The 13648-nt window shown below is 38.7% G+C and overlaps 1 protein-coding gene across 3 annotated transcripts in view; it reads right to left on the minus strand.

Moving 5' to 3' along the window:
• Window positions 1-1359: 1359 nt before the first annotated feature.
• NRIP1 (nuclear receptor interacting protein 1) overlaps window positions 1360-13648 on the minus strand; it is a 102960-nt gene continuing 90671 nt past the window's right edge. For all 3 annotated transcript variants that reach the window (XM_059164486.1, XM_059164487.1, XM_059164485.1), the window contains one exon: window positions 1360-8693. In XM_059164486.1, the coding sequence (XP_059020469.1) occupies window positions 4871-8341 (3471 nt within the window). In that variant the 5' untranslated portion in view covers window positions 8342-8693 and the 3' untranslated portion in view covers window positions 1360-4870. The remainder of the gene's footprint in view (window positions 8694-13648) is intronic.

The raw sequence follows: 13648 nt of genomic DNA on the forward strand, positions 1-13648 counted from the left end.
CATGGGCTCTATCTTGTAGTCAAGAATTAGTAATTAGTTCTCTTATTAAAAATCCCTTTGGGGTGCCTGGCTGGCCCAGTTGGAAGAGCATGCAGACTCTTGATCTTGGGGCTGTTGAGTTCAAGCCCCATGCTTGGTGTAGAGATTAAATAAACAAACAAACAAACAAAAAAATTCCTTACTGGGCAATTAATTACTCAGTACACTTATTATGCATTTTCAGAATATAAATCAATAAACAGGGCTATGCTTCTAATGATGGTATCTATATATCTGTATCTATATCTATACATCTATATCTATACAGCTATTCATTGCTATACATTATAGCAAAGTATAACTTCAGTGCTTTGATGATGTAGAATAGCTGAATGTATTTCTGCTACTTGGTAGTTTTTCAGAAAAGGCTTATAGACCTGTTAGGAGAGTAGCTGCAACATTTTTGCTGTTGTAACAGACTTATTTTAGTGCCAGAAAATAGACATTCATTTTGGGAAAATGTCTTCCTCCTAAATTATCATTAATAATCCTTATGCAAAAATAAAAGTTCCCAAGCCATCGGTTCACAGGAATTGTTTTTTTCCTAAATAAATTTGTCTACCTTACTTATTACATATTTTGCTTATCATTGTCAACTAGTCATTACCTATATACATATGGTATATATTTACATATGGATGCCTGGGCACACGTGTATATACATTGTTTTGGAAGATGACTGAAGACATTTATTTATTTATTTAAATATTTATGTGGTTTGAGAGAAAGAAAGATAGAGAGAGAGACACCAAGCAGGCAGGGGGAGGGGCGAGGGGCATAGGTTGAAAGATAGAATCTGGAGCAGAGTCCTGGCTAAGCAGAGAGACCCACAGGGGACTCGATCCCATGACCCTGAGGATCATGACCTGAGCTGAAATCAAGAGTCGGACACTTAACAGGCTGAGCCACCCAGGCGCCCTGACCTTTTTTTTTTTTTTAAATTTAAAATGAACATAACACTCATTGAAAATTGGATAAAACCCAATAAAATCTTATTTTAAAACAAATGTTTATCAAATCTTTATTTCTGAACACTTTACAAATTCTTCCACACTTTGAAAATCTACAGTCATCATTGAGTTACACACCAAACAATGGAATCAAGGCAAGGTAGGCTGCCTGCCTCTTTGAGCTACACTTCAATTGCCCTGCCTCTAGATACATTAACTCACTGGCCGCCGCCTTCTTCATTTTCTTTCGGAGAAGGGTAAAGTATCCTTTAAGACTTGCTACTTTCGTGACCAGGGAGTTTTATATTTATGGAAAACCTAAAAACCAGAGAAAGCCCACAAAATAACAGTCATTTGAAACCAAAGACAATGCATTTTTTTTCTCATTTATTCAAATTCACTGCAGGAAGTAAACACTAAAAGATTAAAAAACAAAACAAAAAAACTCACACTGCAGTATGTACAGTTCCATGACATCACATGAAGAAATTAAATTTCTAATAAAAATGACAAATTATATTACGAAGCAGATCGCATCAAAATTGGTTGTGTAAACTCCAGAATTCATCTCATGAGTGGTAATGTGCCTGTATTCCAGCATACTGGGATACTCCTGGTAGAACAGTACATTTCCAATGGGATTAAAAAATTCATGAAAGTAGTTGTGTGAACTTGTCATGTTGAAAAGTGGTTGACTTGATTTTAAAAAGTTTTAAGACCCTTGGATTCAAAGCACATTCTTCCACAAAGCTTAAACCACAGAAGTCATATCCAAAAATGGAATACTGTCATGTTGGGATGAACATCTGATCTGACTTGTTAAGACGTTTTGCCAAATGCACAGATGCACAGGGTCCCCCATGCATTTTTCATGCAGCAGGTAATCACAACTTAAATAAAAGGTTTATTCTATACATTTGTCCAGACTTGCAACTGTATACATACATGCACAATTTTTAAACCTGTCTGATTATATTTACACTTATACATGGAATATACAGAAACCAAAGAGATTAAAAGGCTTTTCTGTTGCATTAGAACAATACAAAATATGTATTTTTCATTAAGGAAATCACTATTTACATCACCTTTAAAAACTGATTTTAACATCTTCGTGTAACAAGTCAATATATATATATATACATATTATATATATATATATATATATATATAAAATATATACTCTCACCAGTTTACTCTTCTGTAACATGTACCAGAGAATAAACAGGCAATGCTACCTTACTGTTGTCAATGAGAGCTGTAGTACCCTTTCACAAATGACTTCATTGGGAAGAAATTATCTAGTATCTAAAATAGTCCTTGAAAATGTGTATATGTGCATCCTTGTATCTACATATGCATAAACAAAGTGAATTTATGGATGTGTGCCCTTTCTCACTGTTCTTCTTTAAGATCACCCTAAATTCAAATTGGGGACATTCTCTAGTAAATCAGAACATCGTTTTTCTGGTCATGTTTAGCTACGTATTATATATCCTCATTCCTTTAACTGTGAACGACGACAACAACAAAACCAACCAACCAACCAAAGGAACAAACAAAAATACAGCAATGCTGGCCCCTGATGTTCATTCCCCTGACCTCAATTTCCCTCCCTTGTGAAAGCCCATTTTCCCCCGACCAAAGGGGAATACCAACAATTTTTCTAGCATATCTCTAAGGCTCCAGACCTTTCATAATGTAGCAGGGAGAAAAATGACTTGCTTAAAAGCTTATTTATAGGATGTAGACAATAAGATTGTCACAAAGTCAATATGGGATGGAGTAGAATATATTCACTGGCCAGTGGGATTTTCACTTCAGAATAAGTGTATGCCTTCATCTCTCCATGATGTAGCATAATACTCACTCCGGACTATTGTTTTATAATATAATCCAGTAACTATTTACAAATCATTTTGAGAAAAAATAATCATTTAGGGTTTTAATTCATATTAGGAAATAACGCCCATTTTTAATATAAAAATCTTAGAAACAACTTCAAGTAGAACAACTTCAAATAGATTTCCTTCTAATTAATAGTTGATTATATAACAATTTGTTGATAGGTCAGTTGCAAACCTGGTTCACTTTTAAAAACAAAAATATTATCGGGTGACTGAATTGTGGACAATGAAAGCTGAACTTAAACATATGGACTTGTTGCGAGGTCAAAACCCCATGTGGCTCAATAATAAGTTCTTCCAAGATAATATTAATGTTTACTTCTAATTGCAATTTTAAAATAATAGGTCCAATGGAGTGATCGTGTACAACTCTGTCATGTCTATGTGCCCTTTGAACTTCTCTGTTTAGTCAAGCTGAGTTTAGTGCCTTCCTTGGGTTTGAAATGTTTTCATCTTTGTCAGCAGTGATCTTAGGACAATGATTTCAATAGAAACTAAGGATGTTTCAGGAGAAGTTTCCAAACCATCCTGGAATCACCTGAGTTTGGTAAGTGGCCCTGTTATACCATCCCTAAGGCTAATTAAGTAGATGTTACTCATTAGAACACATAAATAATCATAGATTTTCCTGAGATGCTGAGCCAGATATGAAAGTTGTCCCCTCCACCCAATTTTTTTTTTTTGTCATAAAAAGTATTTCGAACCCGATTTTCCAAAGACAGAACGGTTATATATGAACTACAATATTGCAAATTTTGAGTTGATGTATAACTAACTGTACTGGGGAAAATATAGGCATCAAATAGTTGTTTTTTTTTCTTTTTTTTTTTTTTTACAATCCTGTGTTCTGAGAAAAGTCATAAGCAATGGTTCTCAAACTTCAGCATGCAGAAGAAACATCTAGGGAGTGTGTTAAGATGCAGGTGGGAGATTCCCCGGTCCACTGAGCAGAGCTTCTTGATCTGTAGATCTGAGATGCTGCCTGGGAATCTGCATTTTAAAACAAGGGCTCCAAATGATTCTAATGCAGGTGGTCTGAGTCCAGCTTTTAAGAAACCCTGGTCGTAAGACTCACAGGTACCACAGAAATGGTGAGAAGTAACTTTTACAAGAGATGGTGAAAACTGTCCAAAGAAAAACCATTTTGCTTCTGTTAAAAACAACTTCTTAAATGTTCACCTGTTCAGGAAACCACCTGAAGGTAAATTGTTAACTTTCCTAATTCTGTAAAAGGAGGACTATTAATTTAGTAAAGTAGCTAAAATACAAAAATGGAAATCTGCCTTTTTTGAAGGATCTATCAAACTCCCATCAATTGTAACCAATTTTTACTAAGTAGTACAAGGTTTAAAGAAATAGATATTGAAAAGGACTGGGGTAGGGCAGACACATTGGGAACCACAAAACCCCTTCCAAGAGTTAAAAATAAATATGTTGTTTTAGCAAAAGTGAAAAATGTAAGCATTTTCTTTTCTAATTTGGTTCTGAATCAGATAATGAGAAGTGAATTAGGTTTTTTTTTTTTTTTAAACTCAATAATTAACATTTCAAGAGTTATTTAGCAATTTGGATTTAAAAACAAATGTGTTATGCAGGCTGACTTCTGAAAAGCAAAATAAAGTACCCTAATAAAGGCAGCAAAATGCGTTAATCCACTATGGATGGAGATTTACATTTTCATTTATGCCTGTTATCTGAATATAAAAGAATTTCATTCATAGGCTACTCACAGTTGTTGTCCGATGCATACAGAGTGGTAAACAACCAATTGCTAGTTCAGTAGTTTCCTCATGACATCTAACGTAAAGCAAAAAGCAGTATGCATATTTAAACATCACCAGTAACCAATACTTTTCAAAATGAAAAAAGTTTCAATTATACCATGCTTTTCTCAAATCATGCTCTTATTTATACAGATCGCAAGTTCATACTAAGCAGTTTTAAAAAGATCCGAAGCTGGATGGCAGGTACGTTTTATTCTGATTCTTTTTTTATTGTTAGCACGTTTCCCAATAGTCCGTAAACTTCTCCATTGGCGCTGTGTGGACGAGAGGCGTTACTCCCCATATGGCTATTATATGGGCTTCTTAGATTAAAGAAAGAAGCTTTAGTTTCTGTGGCGGGAAGTAACTCTTCTTTGACTGTAACCTGTGAGATGCTTTCGGCAGGTGCAGGCTCCCTCCAAATGTCCTTGTCCTGCGTTTCTCGACTGGTAACAGCACTGCCTCCCTTCTGAAGCATGTAATACAGTATCGGGTTAGTTTTGGTCAGCCTGGGACAGTCCTTCTCATACTCATTCTTATCCGCATCTGTGATAACCCACTTAATGGGTCCCTTCTCACCGGTCACGGAACACCCGTTCAAAAGCCCAGATTCCGGTCTAGACCCTGCACATCCCAAGTGCTCAGGGAAAGGGGGACTCATGGGAGATTTCACTACTCCTGGGTACGGAAATGTCCTGCTATCCATGCAGCCGCCGGGCTGAGGGGAACCGTACATCAGTCCGTTCAGAGAAGAAATGCTGAATTCAGGTTTGCTATTGGTCACGTTATTTTTGTGTCCTTTCTTTTTACTCTCAACGACAGAGTTACTCCTGTGCTGGGACAAATCTCTTACACAGTTTTCTGAGAGAAGCAGCTGCTTCAGGACATTGAAGCTTTTGCTCTCCCTGGCCCAACTCCTATGTTCACTTTCGGGCGCCGCACCATGACTGGCAGGGTACTTAAGTTCAAGATCATTTTTGCTCAGTTTCAGCTCTTGCTGGTTAAGCAAGGACCCATACAGTCCTTCCGCAGCACTGTGACTGTTTGCCGCGTCGACGATGTTATTTTTCATCTTCTTAAATGGGTTTTCCAAAGGCTCAGTATAGAGCTTCCTTTTCTTAGGGACCATACAAAGGTTCTTTGATTCTAGAATTGTCAGTTCACTGTTTCTGTGACTGTTGTCCAGATCTTCCGCCAGGTAACTCTCTTGATTTTGTCTTAGCAGTCGACTCAACAGACCGTTCTTTGAGAAAGAAAAATCCTGAGGTGAAACGGGCTCCGATTTAAAGTCCTCGGACACAGGTAAGGCAGCTGCGCTTCTCTGCACCGGGGGCGCCACACCCAAGAATGGGGCCCCCTTGGCGTCATGGGTCAAGTGCACATTTGAGTTGTGAGTATGTAAGTCATCGCAAGGCTCAGATTTGATTTTGACCATCAGTATTTGTTCACTTAAAGCTCTATCCGCGTGTTCCTGAGTACTTTCGTCTCTCACAGAAATCTTCTCTTTCTTTTCGCTCTTCCCTTTGTTGGGGTTTCCCAGGAGCAGCTGGAGGACAGTGCGCCTTTCAAGCAGATTTTCTATTTCAGAACCAGAAAGTCCTGATTCGGGACCTGTTGCTTGGCTGCTCAACGCCTTGTTTTCCTCCACTGTGTTTGTTTTATTTGCCAGCAGAGGACTGTTTAATCTGTCAACCATGCCCACGGGTCTATCTGTGTTTACACTTAGCAGCTGCCTGCTGGGTCTCTGCTCGTCTCCTGAGGTGGACTGCATTCCGCACTGAGCTAAGTTCTGTAACAGTTTACTGGCACTGAAAGTTGCGGAGTTTTGCGCGCCTTCATTCTGGACGGGCTTCTCTCCGTGCAACTCTTTGCTCTTCGTCAGGTCCATCAAGTGGCTGGATGCGGTGTTGGTGGGCTTTTCAGACTGAGAGCCGCAGGCGTATGGGGGGGAATTCCATTTGATGACCAGAGAGTGTTGGGAGAGATTGATAGGAGACTCTGGTTTCGTGGAGCCGAGTAACGGAGGAGTGCTCACGGGGGTAGTCCTGTTGGCACTGGGGCTTTCGATGACCGAAGTCCTCGTGTAATTCTGAGTACTGAACTTGGGCACATCGCTGGGTACTTCCTGAGGACTGCTGTTTCTTTCTACGTTTTCTTCATTCTTATGGCCAAGGAGCAACTGAAGAAGTGTTACTTTCTGGTGTGAATTTAGCTTAGAATTCCTTGAGGTATCTTGATCTTCTTTGATATCTACGGTGGCGGGGACTTTGGGATCCCAGGTATTTAGCAAGGACTGAGTTAAATTATCGAGAGAAACAGGCTGGTCAGGTTCCGGTTTCTCAATTCGATGTTTGCACGACAAGTCTATGGGCACACAGTTGGAATAAGAGCTTTCGTCGCCACTGCTGTCATCTGTAAAACTAGGGTTGTTATCAGAGTACTCATCAATAGTTGTGGGCGTACTACTATCCTCGAAAATGCTTCCTCTCTCACTATGGTGATGTCCGTTCATTGGCTTTGGTATGGTCTGGCTTTTAAGAAGATGTAGTAGCAAACTGTTACTAGCAGCTTGTTTGATATTGTTTCTTTCCAGTGAGTTCTTATAGCCTGCATTTTTGGGGGAAGAAGGAACGACACCCATTGGATTTTGGAAGGCCGTGTTTTTGCTCGCCATTAGTTTGCTCGATGATGTTCTTGCCTGACCATTGAGATGGCTCGACATTCCTTTCGAGAGCTGGAAACTGCCAACATCCTTCTGGCCGTTTTCTTGTAATCTGGCCATGGCAGCAAGTCTTTCACTTGCCGCTTGATTTGCATTTTGTGTTTTTAAAGCATGTTCCCGAGAATACTGCTGCAAATGGGCTTCACTTGAGAGGAGTAACGCTAACTGGCTACAAGCAACACTAGGTTTGGGTGAAGTGGCCGGACTAGCCCTTTTCTCCACCATGCTTGCGACAGCCTGTAATCGGGCAGCACACGACAAGGGTTCACTCATGACCTTTGTCCCGCTTTGTCCAACATGATGTGGCGACTCCACAAACCTGTCTCTGATGAGGTTTTTAGTTACATCGGGAAGATTGGTATCAGGCTTTTGATCTTTAGCTTTACTTTTCTTCAACAAAGTTTTTAAGTGACTTGATGCAACACCGTAGCACCTTAAATCTTTCTCCACTTTTAAAGAATCATGACCCAGTGCGTATCCTTGCTCCTTGAGGCTCTGCCTAATTTGTTGCGACAGAGCAACGGTCTGCAGCCTAGAGCTGAATGACTGAAGCAAAGAGGCCAGTAATGTGCTATCTTGTTTGCCTTTAGGCACATTGTCAACCATGCCAGCTAGCAAAGCTTCCTTCTTCACGTTTAAATTTACGATGGAATCAGACAGCCTCTTCCGCTTCGCAGCATTCCAGTCCTCCGAAGACTGTAAGAGTCTGGCTTTTTTGAGATGCAGCATGCCAGATCCCTGATAGGACTGTGCATTGAGAACTGGACCATTACTTTGACAGGTGGGAAATGCATTACCAGAAATGTTAAAGTTCTGATCCTCTTCATTATGCCCAGCAGACTTTTTGTCAACGGCAGTACCTGATCCCTCTGCTGCCTGATGCATTAGTAATCCTTCTAGGTAAGTTAAAACAATAGAATCCTGGTGCACATCAGAGCCAAGCTCTTCTCCATGAGTCATGTTCAATAGAAGTGTTCACAAGAGCTTGGTTTCTATTCACGTTAAAGAATGGTTTTCTGGGGGTGAGTGAGATGTAACTTTAATAAGTGACTGCCAGTTTATCACCTTCCATAGTAATCAGGCAGAGATGCCCTGTGACATTCCAACCAGGATTTCCTCTGGCAACGACAAGGTGAAAGATAGGCAAATTCCAAAGGAGCCTGACCACAGGGCTGATCAACTCCTAAGCAAGAAGGAGCAGAAGAATTCCTCAATACACAGGTCTGCAGCAGCAAGCACATAGAATCCTCAGCGAATATACTGCTTTTCCTTCTTCATCTTTTGTGTCCAATTAAATGCAAATAACAGTGTTCTAGAAAAAGAAAAAAATAAATAAAAAAGTTAAGAAGGGGCAGAACTCATGTTATGCTACTGATAAGCAAAAGAATCTAGTATTTGTAAGATTCTACATGTGTGTGTAAAACATACTTACATACGTAAAACATAATGTACATACACATCTATGCATTGTAGACAGTTCTTTGGTACATATTTTGCCATTCCTATTAAACTGCAACTTGCCCCTGGAAATCCCATGAATCGATCCACATTGCAAATCAATTAGAGAAAATACTTTGGCATTATGTAACTGTCTTCCAAAGCACACCAAGTTTCTGAATTTTCATGAGCACTTTGCACAGAGTAATATGAATGCTAAGTCTCTTTTATAGTGATGTAGCTCTATAAGGGAGCTAGAATTAGCCTTCTTATTTTACTGGGAGCTTATGAGGGAACAGAAGCAGAGGTGCAGAAAAGAAAAGAGATCATGTGACATGGACTCATCTGATGAGCTGGGTGTAGGGTTGAGTACTACTTCTGATAGCATCCTTGAAACATTGCAAATTCTGTTAAGTAATCTGTAGGATTTCTGTTTTCAAAGAAATGGAAGACTGACAAGTGTAAGTATCTTACAGGCCTATGCAAAGTGTGACAGTCTTGGTCATATTCATAAACACTGAAGCATAATCAAAGCTTTGTTTTTACCATGACCTATTAAAACCAGAAGAGAGTGATTCTCTACATGCTCATCAAGTCTATCAGAGGTTTAATGTATCCGAAATCTTCACTCATTGCTCTAGGTAAAAATTTTAATGTGAGGTCCATTCCTAGCAGATGAAGAAGACAGGTTATGGATGAACTTGTAATTCTAAATTTCTAGAATGTTCCTCATAGAAAATACTCTTTTCCCTACCAATGCTATTTCTTTTTGTGTGACTTCATTATCAGTATAAATAAAGTATAAATAAACTATTATACGTGATTTGAAAAAAATTTATAAGATTTTTTAAAATAAAAATCATTAATCTAGAAAAATGTGTCAAGGCACTTGTACCAATTTTTAGTTGAGAAAATGTGGTTACCATAATACGTGTAAACATTACCATGTGTATACAAGAGGCAATCACAGCGCCCTGTAGAAAGTGGGTAGGAAACAAATTTAGAATAGGCTTGAAGGGAAGATGAATAATTGCTTCCAGAAAATTCGAAGTCAATGTGGTTATTTTTCATTAATTTTTTTGTGGAAAGAAAACATATAAACAGCACCATTATGAAACAGGGAGGAAAGACTTTTTTTTAATAGGAAACCTGTTTTTTAATATGATGAATCTGTAAATCAAAGGCTGCATTTCCTGAGATGCTGCTTCAAGAGGCACTCAGTGGCAATAGCTACCATCGTGCTAGCAAAAATGAAATGCCGAAGAAAGGAGGAATTCTGAGACTACTTAAGGCTTGAATTCACTCAGATTCTACTATTAAAAACTCTTCAGGGAATTGAGTGAGCCAAATACTTTCTGATAACTTCCTTTTCTTTCCTTTAAATAAATGAAGCAGGAGAAATCATTAACAACCCTTCCTAGCCTTCCCAAATCTTGCCTTTTCATATTTCCATTATAAAGAATACAATTTAATTGACAAATTTAGAAAAGAAACAAGAGGAGGCAAGGTGACTGAATATGGTACATCTCCCAAACTACAGATATTAGGGTATAATGTAAAGGATTACCACGCCTAATAAATAAACTTCTTAAAGTTAAAATCATGTAGTTAGTATAATATCCCGACTCATTTTCTTTTAGCAAAAAGACAACCACATTTTTTAAAGATTTTTAAAATTTATTTGAGATAGAGAGAGAGCACAAGCAGGGGGAGAAGCAGAGGAAGAGGGAGAAGCAGACCTCCTGCTAAGCAAGAAGCCTCATGCAGGAGTCGATCCCAGGACCCTGAGATCATAACCTGAACCAAACGCAGACACTTAACCAACTGAGCCACCCAGGTGCCCCATCACATTATTTTTGAATCTTTGACATAGAGTTTGTTTGCTTTTTTATTTTATATACAGGTTACTTAAAAACACTGCCAGATGCTTAACACATATATTCGGTTAAAAATAACTAAATGTCAACACACTATTAAGAATTAGGCTTCTTGATGGGTGCCTGGGTGGCTCAGTGCCTGCTTTCGGCTCAGGTCATGATCCCGACTTGCAGGATCAAGTCCAGTATCGGGCTCCCAGCTCCTTGGGGAGTCTACTTCTCCCTCTGACCTTCTCCTCTCTCATGCTCTCTCTCACTCATTCTCCCTCAAATAAATACATAAAATCTTAAAAAAAAAAAAGAATTAGGCTTCTTGAGAGATTGGTAAGCAATATATTTTAAAACTGGAATATTTTACAAAATACTGTGATTCAATGGCCTACCAGTGGATCTACTTGCACGTCCATAATTTTGACAATGATTTATTAGAGACTGTGTCTACTTAAAGATACTCAATGGTCTTTTCACAAACACAATAAAGAAGAGACTTTACTTATATGGCATACACTTGCTAAGTGGTTTTGCAAAGGGAACAGAATTTTCCACAACATTTGGATTATGGGAGGTAAAAGAAAACCAAGAGCTTTGTAAAAGTAAGGAGGGGGCAGGGAAAAAAAAGGTAGAAAAAAGTAACAAATGAACAAATGCAGGCCTCACAAGTTTTGTAACTCTCATGAGATTCTGTAAAGAATTTTAGTTTAGAAACTAAAACATGTTATATTAGTATACTATCTTTAAACATTAGGTTGGTAGATATGACAGGCAAAGCCAAGAAAGACTTAATGAACCCTAAATGTGCACATGTATGAAGGAGAAAAAAATTAAACTTACCCAGTGATAGAGTAAAAGTTGATTGAATTGAAACTTAGTTGTCATTTTTATAAGGTGGTGCCACAGAACTTTTAGAAAAACTGATTTTAAAAAAGCTCTCTGTAGAGCTATAGACCGATATCCTTGATGAACACAGATGCGAAAATACTCAACAAAATACTAGCCAATCGGATTCAACAGTACATTAAAAAGATTATTCACCACGACCAAGTGGGATTTATTCCAGGGCTGCAAGGTTGGTTCAACATCCGCAAATCAGTCAATGTGATACAACACATCAATAAAAGTAAGAACAAGAACCATATGATACTCTCAATAGATGCTGAAAAAGCATTTGACAAAGTACAACATCCCTTCCTGATCAAAACTCTTCAAAGTGTAGGGATAGAGGGCACATACCTCAATATCATCAAAGCCATCTATGAAAAACCCACCGCAAATATCATTCTCAATGGAGAAAAACTGAAAGCTTTTCCGCTAAGGTCAGGAACACGGCAGGGATGTCCATTATCACCACTGCTATTCAACATCGTACTAGAGGTCCTAGCCTCAGCAATCAGACAACAAAAGGAAATTAAAGGCATCCAAATCGGCAAAGAAGAAGTCAAATTATCACTCTTCGCAGATGATATGATACTATATGTGGAAAACCCAAAAGACTCCACTCCAAAACTGCTAGAACTTATACAGGAATTCAGTAAAGTGTCAGGATATAAAATCAATGCACAGAAATCAGTTGCATTTCTCTACACCAACAGCAAGACAGAAGAAAGAGATATTAAGGAGTCAATCCCATTTACAATTGCATCCAAAACCATAAGATACCTAGGAATAAACCTAACCAAAGAGACACAGAATCTATACTCAGAAAACTATAAAGTACTCATGAAAGAAATTGAGGAAGACACAAAGAAATGGAAAAATGTTCCATGCTCCTGGATTGGAAGAATAAATATTGTGAAAATGTCTATGCTACCTAAAGCAATCTACACATTTAATGCAATTCCTATCAAAGTACCATCCATCTTTTTCAAAGAAATGGAACAAATAATTCTAAAATTTATATGGAACCAGAAAAGACCTCGAATAGCCAAAGGGATATTGAAAAAGAAAGCCAACGTTGGTGGCATCACAATTCCGGACTTCAAGCTCTATTACAAAGCTGTCATCATCAAGACAGCATGGTACTGGCACAAAAACAGACACATAGATCAATGGAACAGAATAGAGAGCCCAGAAATAGACCCTCAACTCTATGGTCAACTAATCTTCGACAAAGCAGGAAAGAATGTCCAATGGAAAAAAGACAGCCTTTTCAATAAATGGTGCTGGGAAAATTGGACAGCCACATGCAGAAAAATGAAATTGGACCATTTCCTTACACCACACACAAAAATAGACTCAAAATGGATGAAGGACCTCAATGTACGAAAGGAATCCATCAAAATCCTTGAGGAGAACACGGGCAGCAACCTCTTCGACCTCTGCCGCAGCAACATCTTCCTAGGAACAACGCAAAAGGCAAGGGAAGCAAGGGAAAAAATGAACTACTGGGATTTCATCAAGATCAAAAGCTTTTGCACAGCAAAGGAAACAGTTAACAAAATCAAAAGACAACTGACAGAATGGGAGAAGATATTTGCAAACGACATATCAGATAAAGGACTAGTGTCCAGAATCTATAAAGAACTTAGCAAACTCAACACCCAAAGAACAAATAATCCAATCAAGAAATGGGCAGAAGACATGAACAGACATTTCTGCAAAGAAGACATCCAGATGGCCAACAGACACATGAAAAAGTGCTCCATATCACTTGGCATCAGGGAAATACAAATCAAAACCACAATGAGATATCACCTCACACCAGTCAGAATGGCTAAAATCAACAAGTCAGGAAATGACAGATGCTGGCGAGGATGCGGAGAAAGGGGAACCCTCCTACACTGTTGGTGGGAATGCAAGCTGGTGCAGCCACTCTGGAAAACAGCATGGAGGTTCCTCAAAATGTTGAAAATAGAACTGCCCTATGACCCAGCAATTGCACTATTGGGTATTTACCCTAAAGATACAAATGTAGTGATCCAAAGGGACACATGCACCCGAATGTTTATAGCAGCAA

Source organism: Mustela lutreola, chromosome 2, assembly GCF_030435805.1.
Source record: "Mustela lutreola isolate mMusLut2 chromosome 2, mMusLut2.pri, whole genome shotgun sequence".
Taxonomy (NCBI): Eukaryota; Metazoa; Chordata; class Mammalia; order Carnivora; family Mustelidae; genus Mustela; species Mustela lutreola.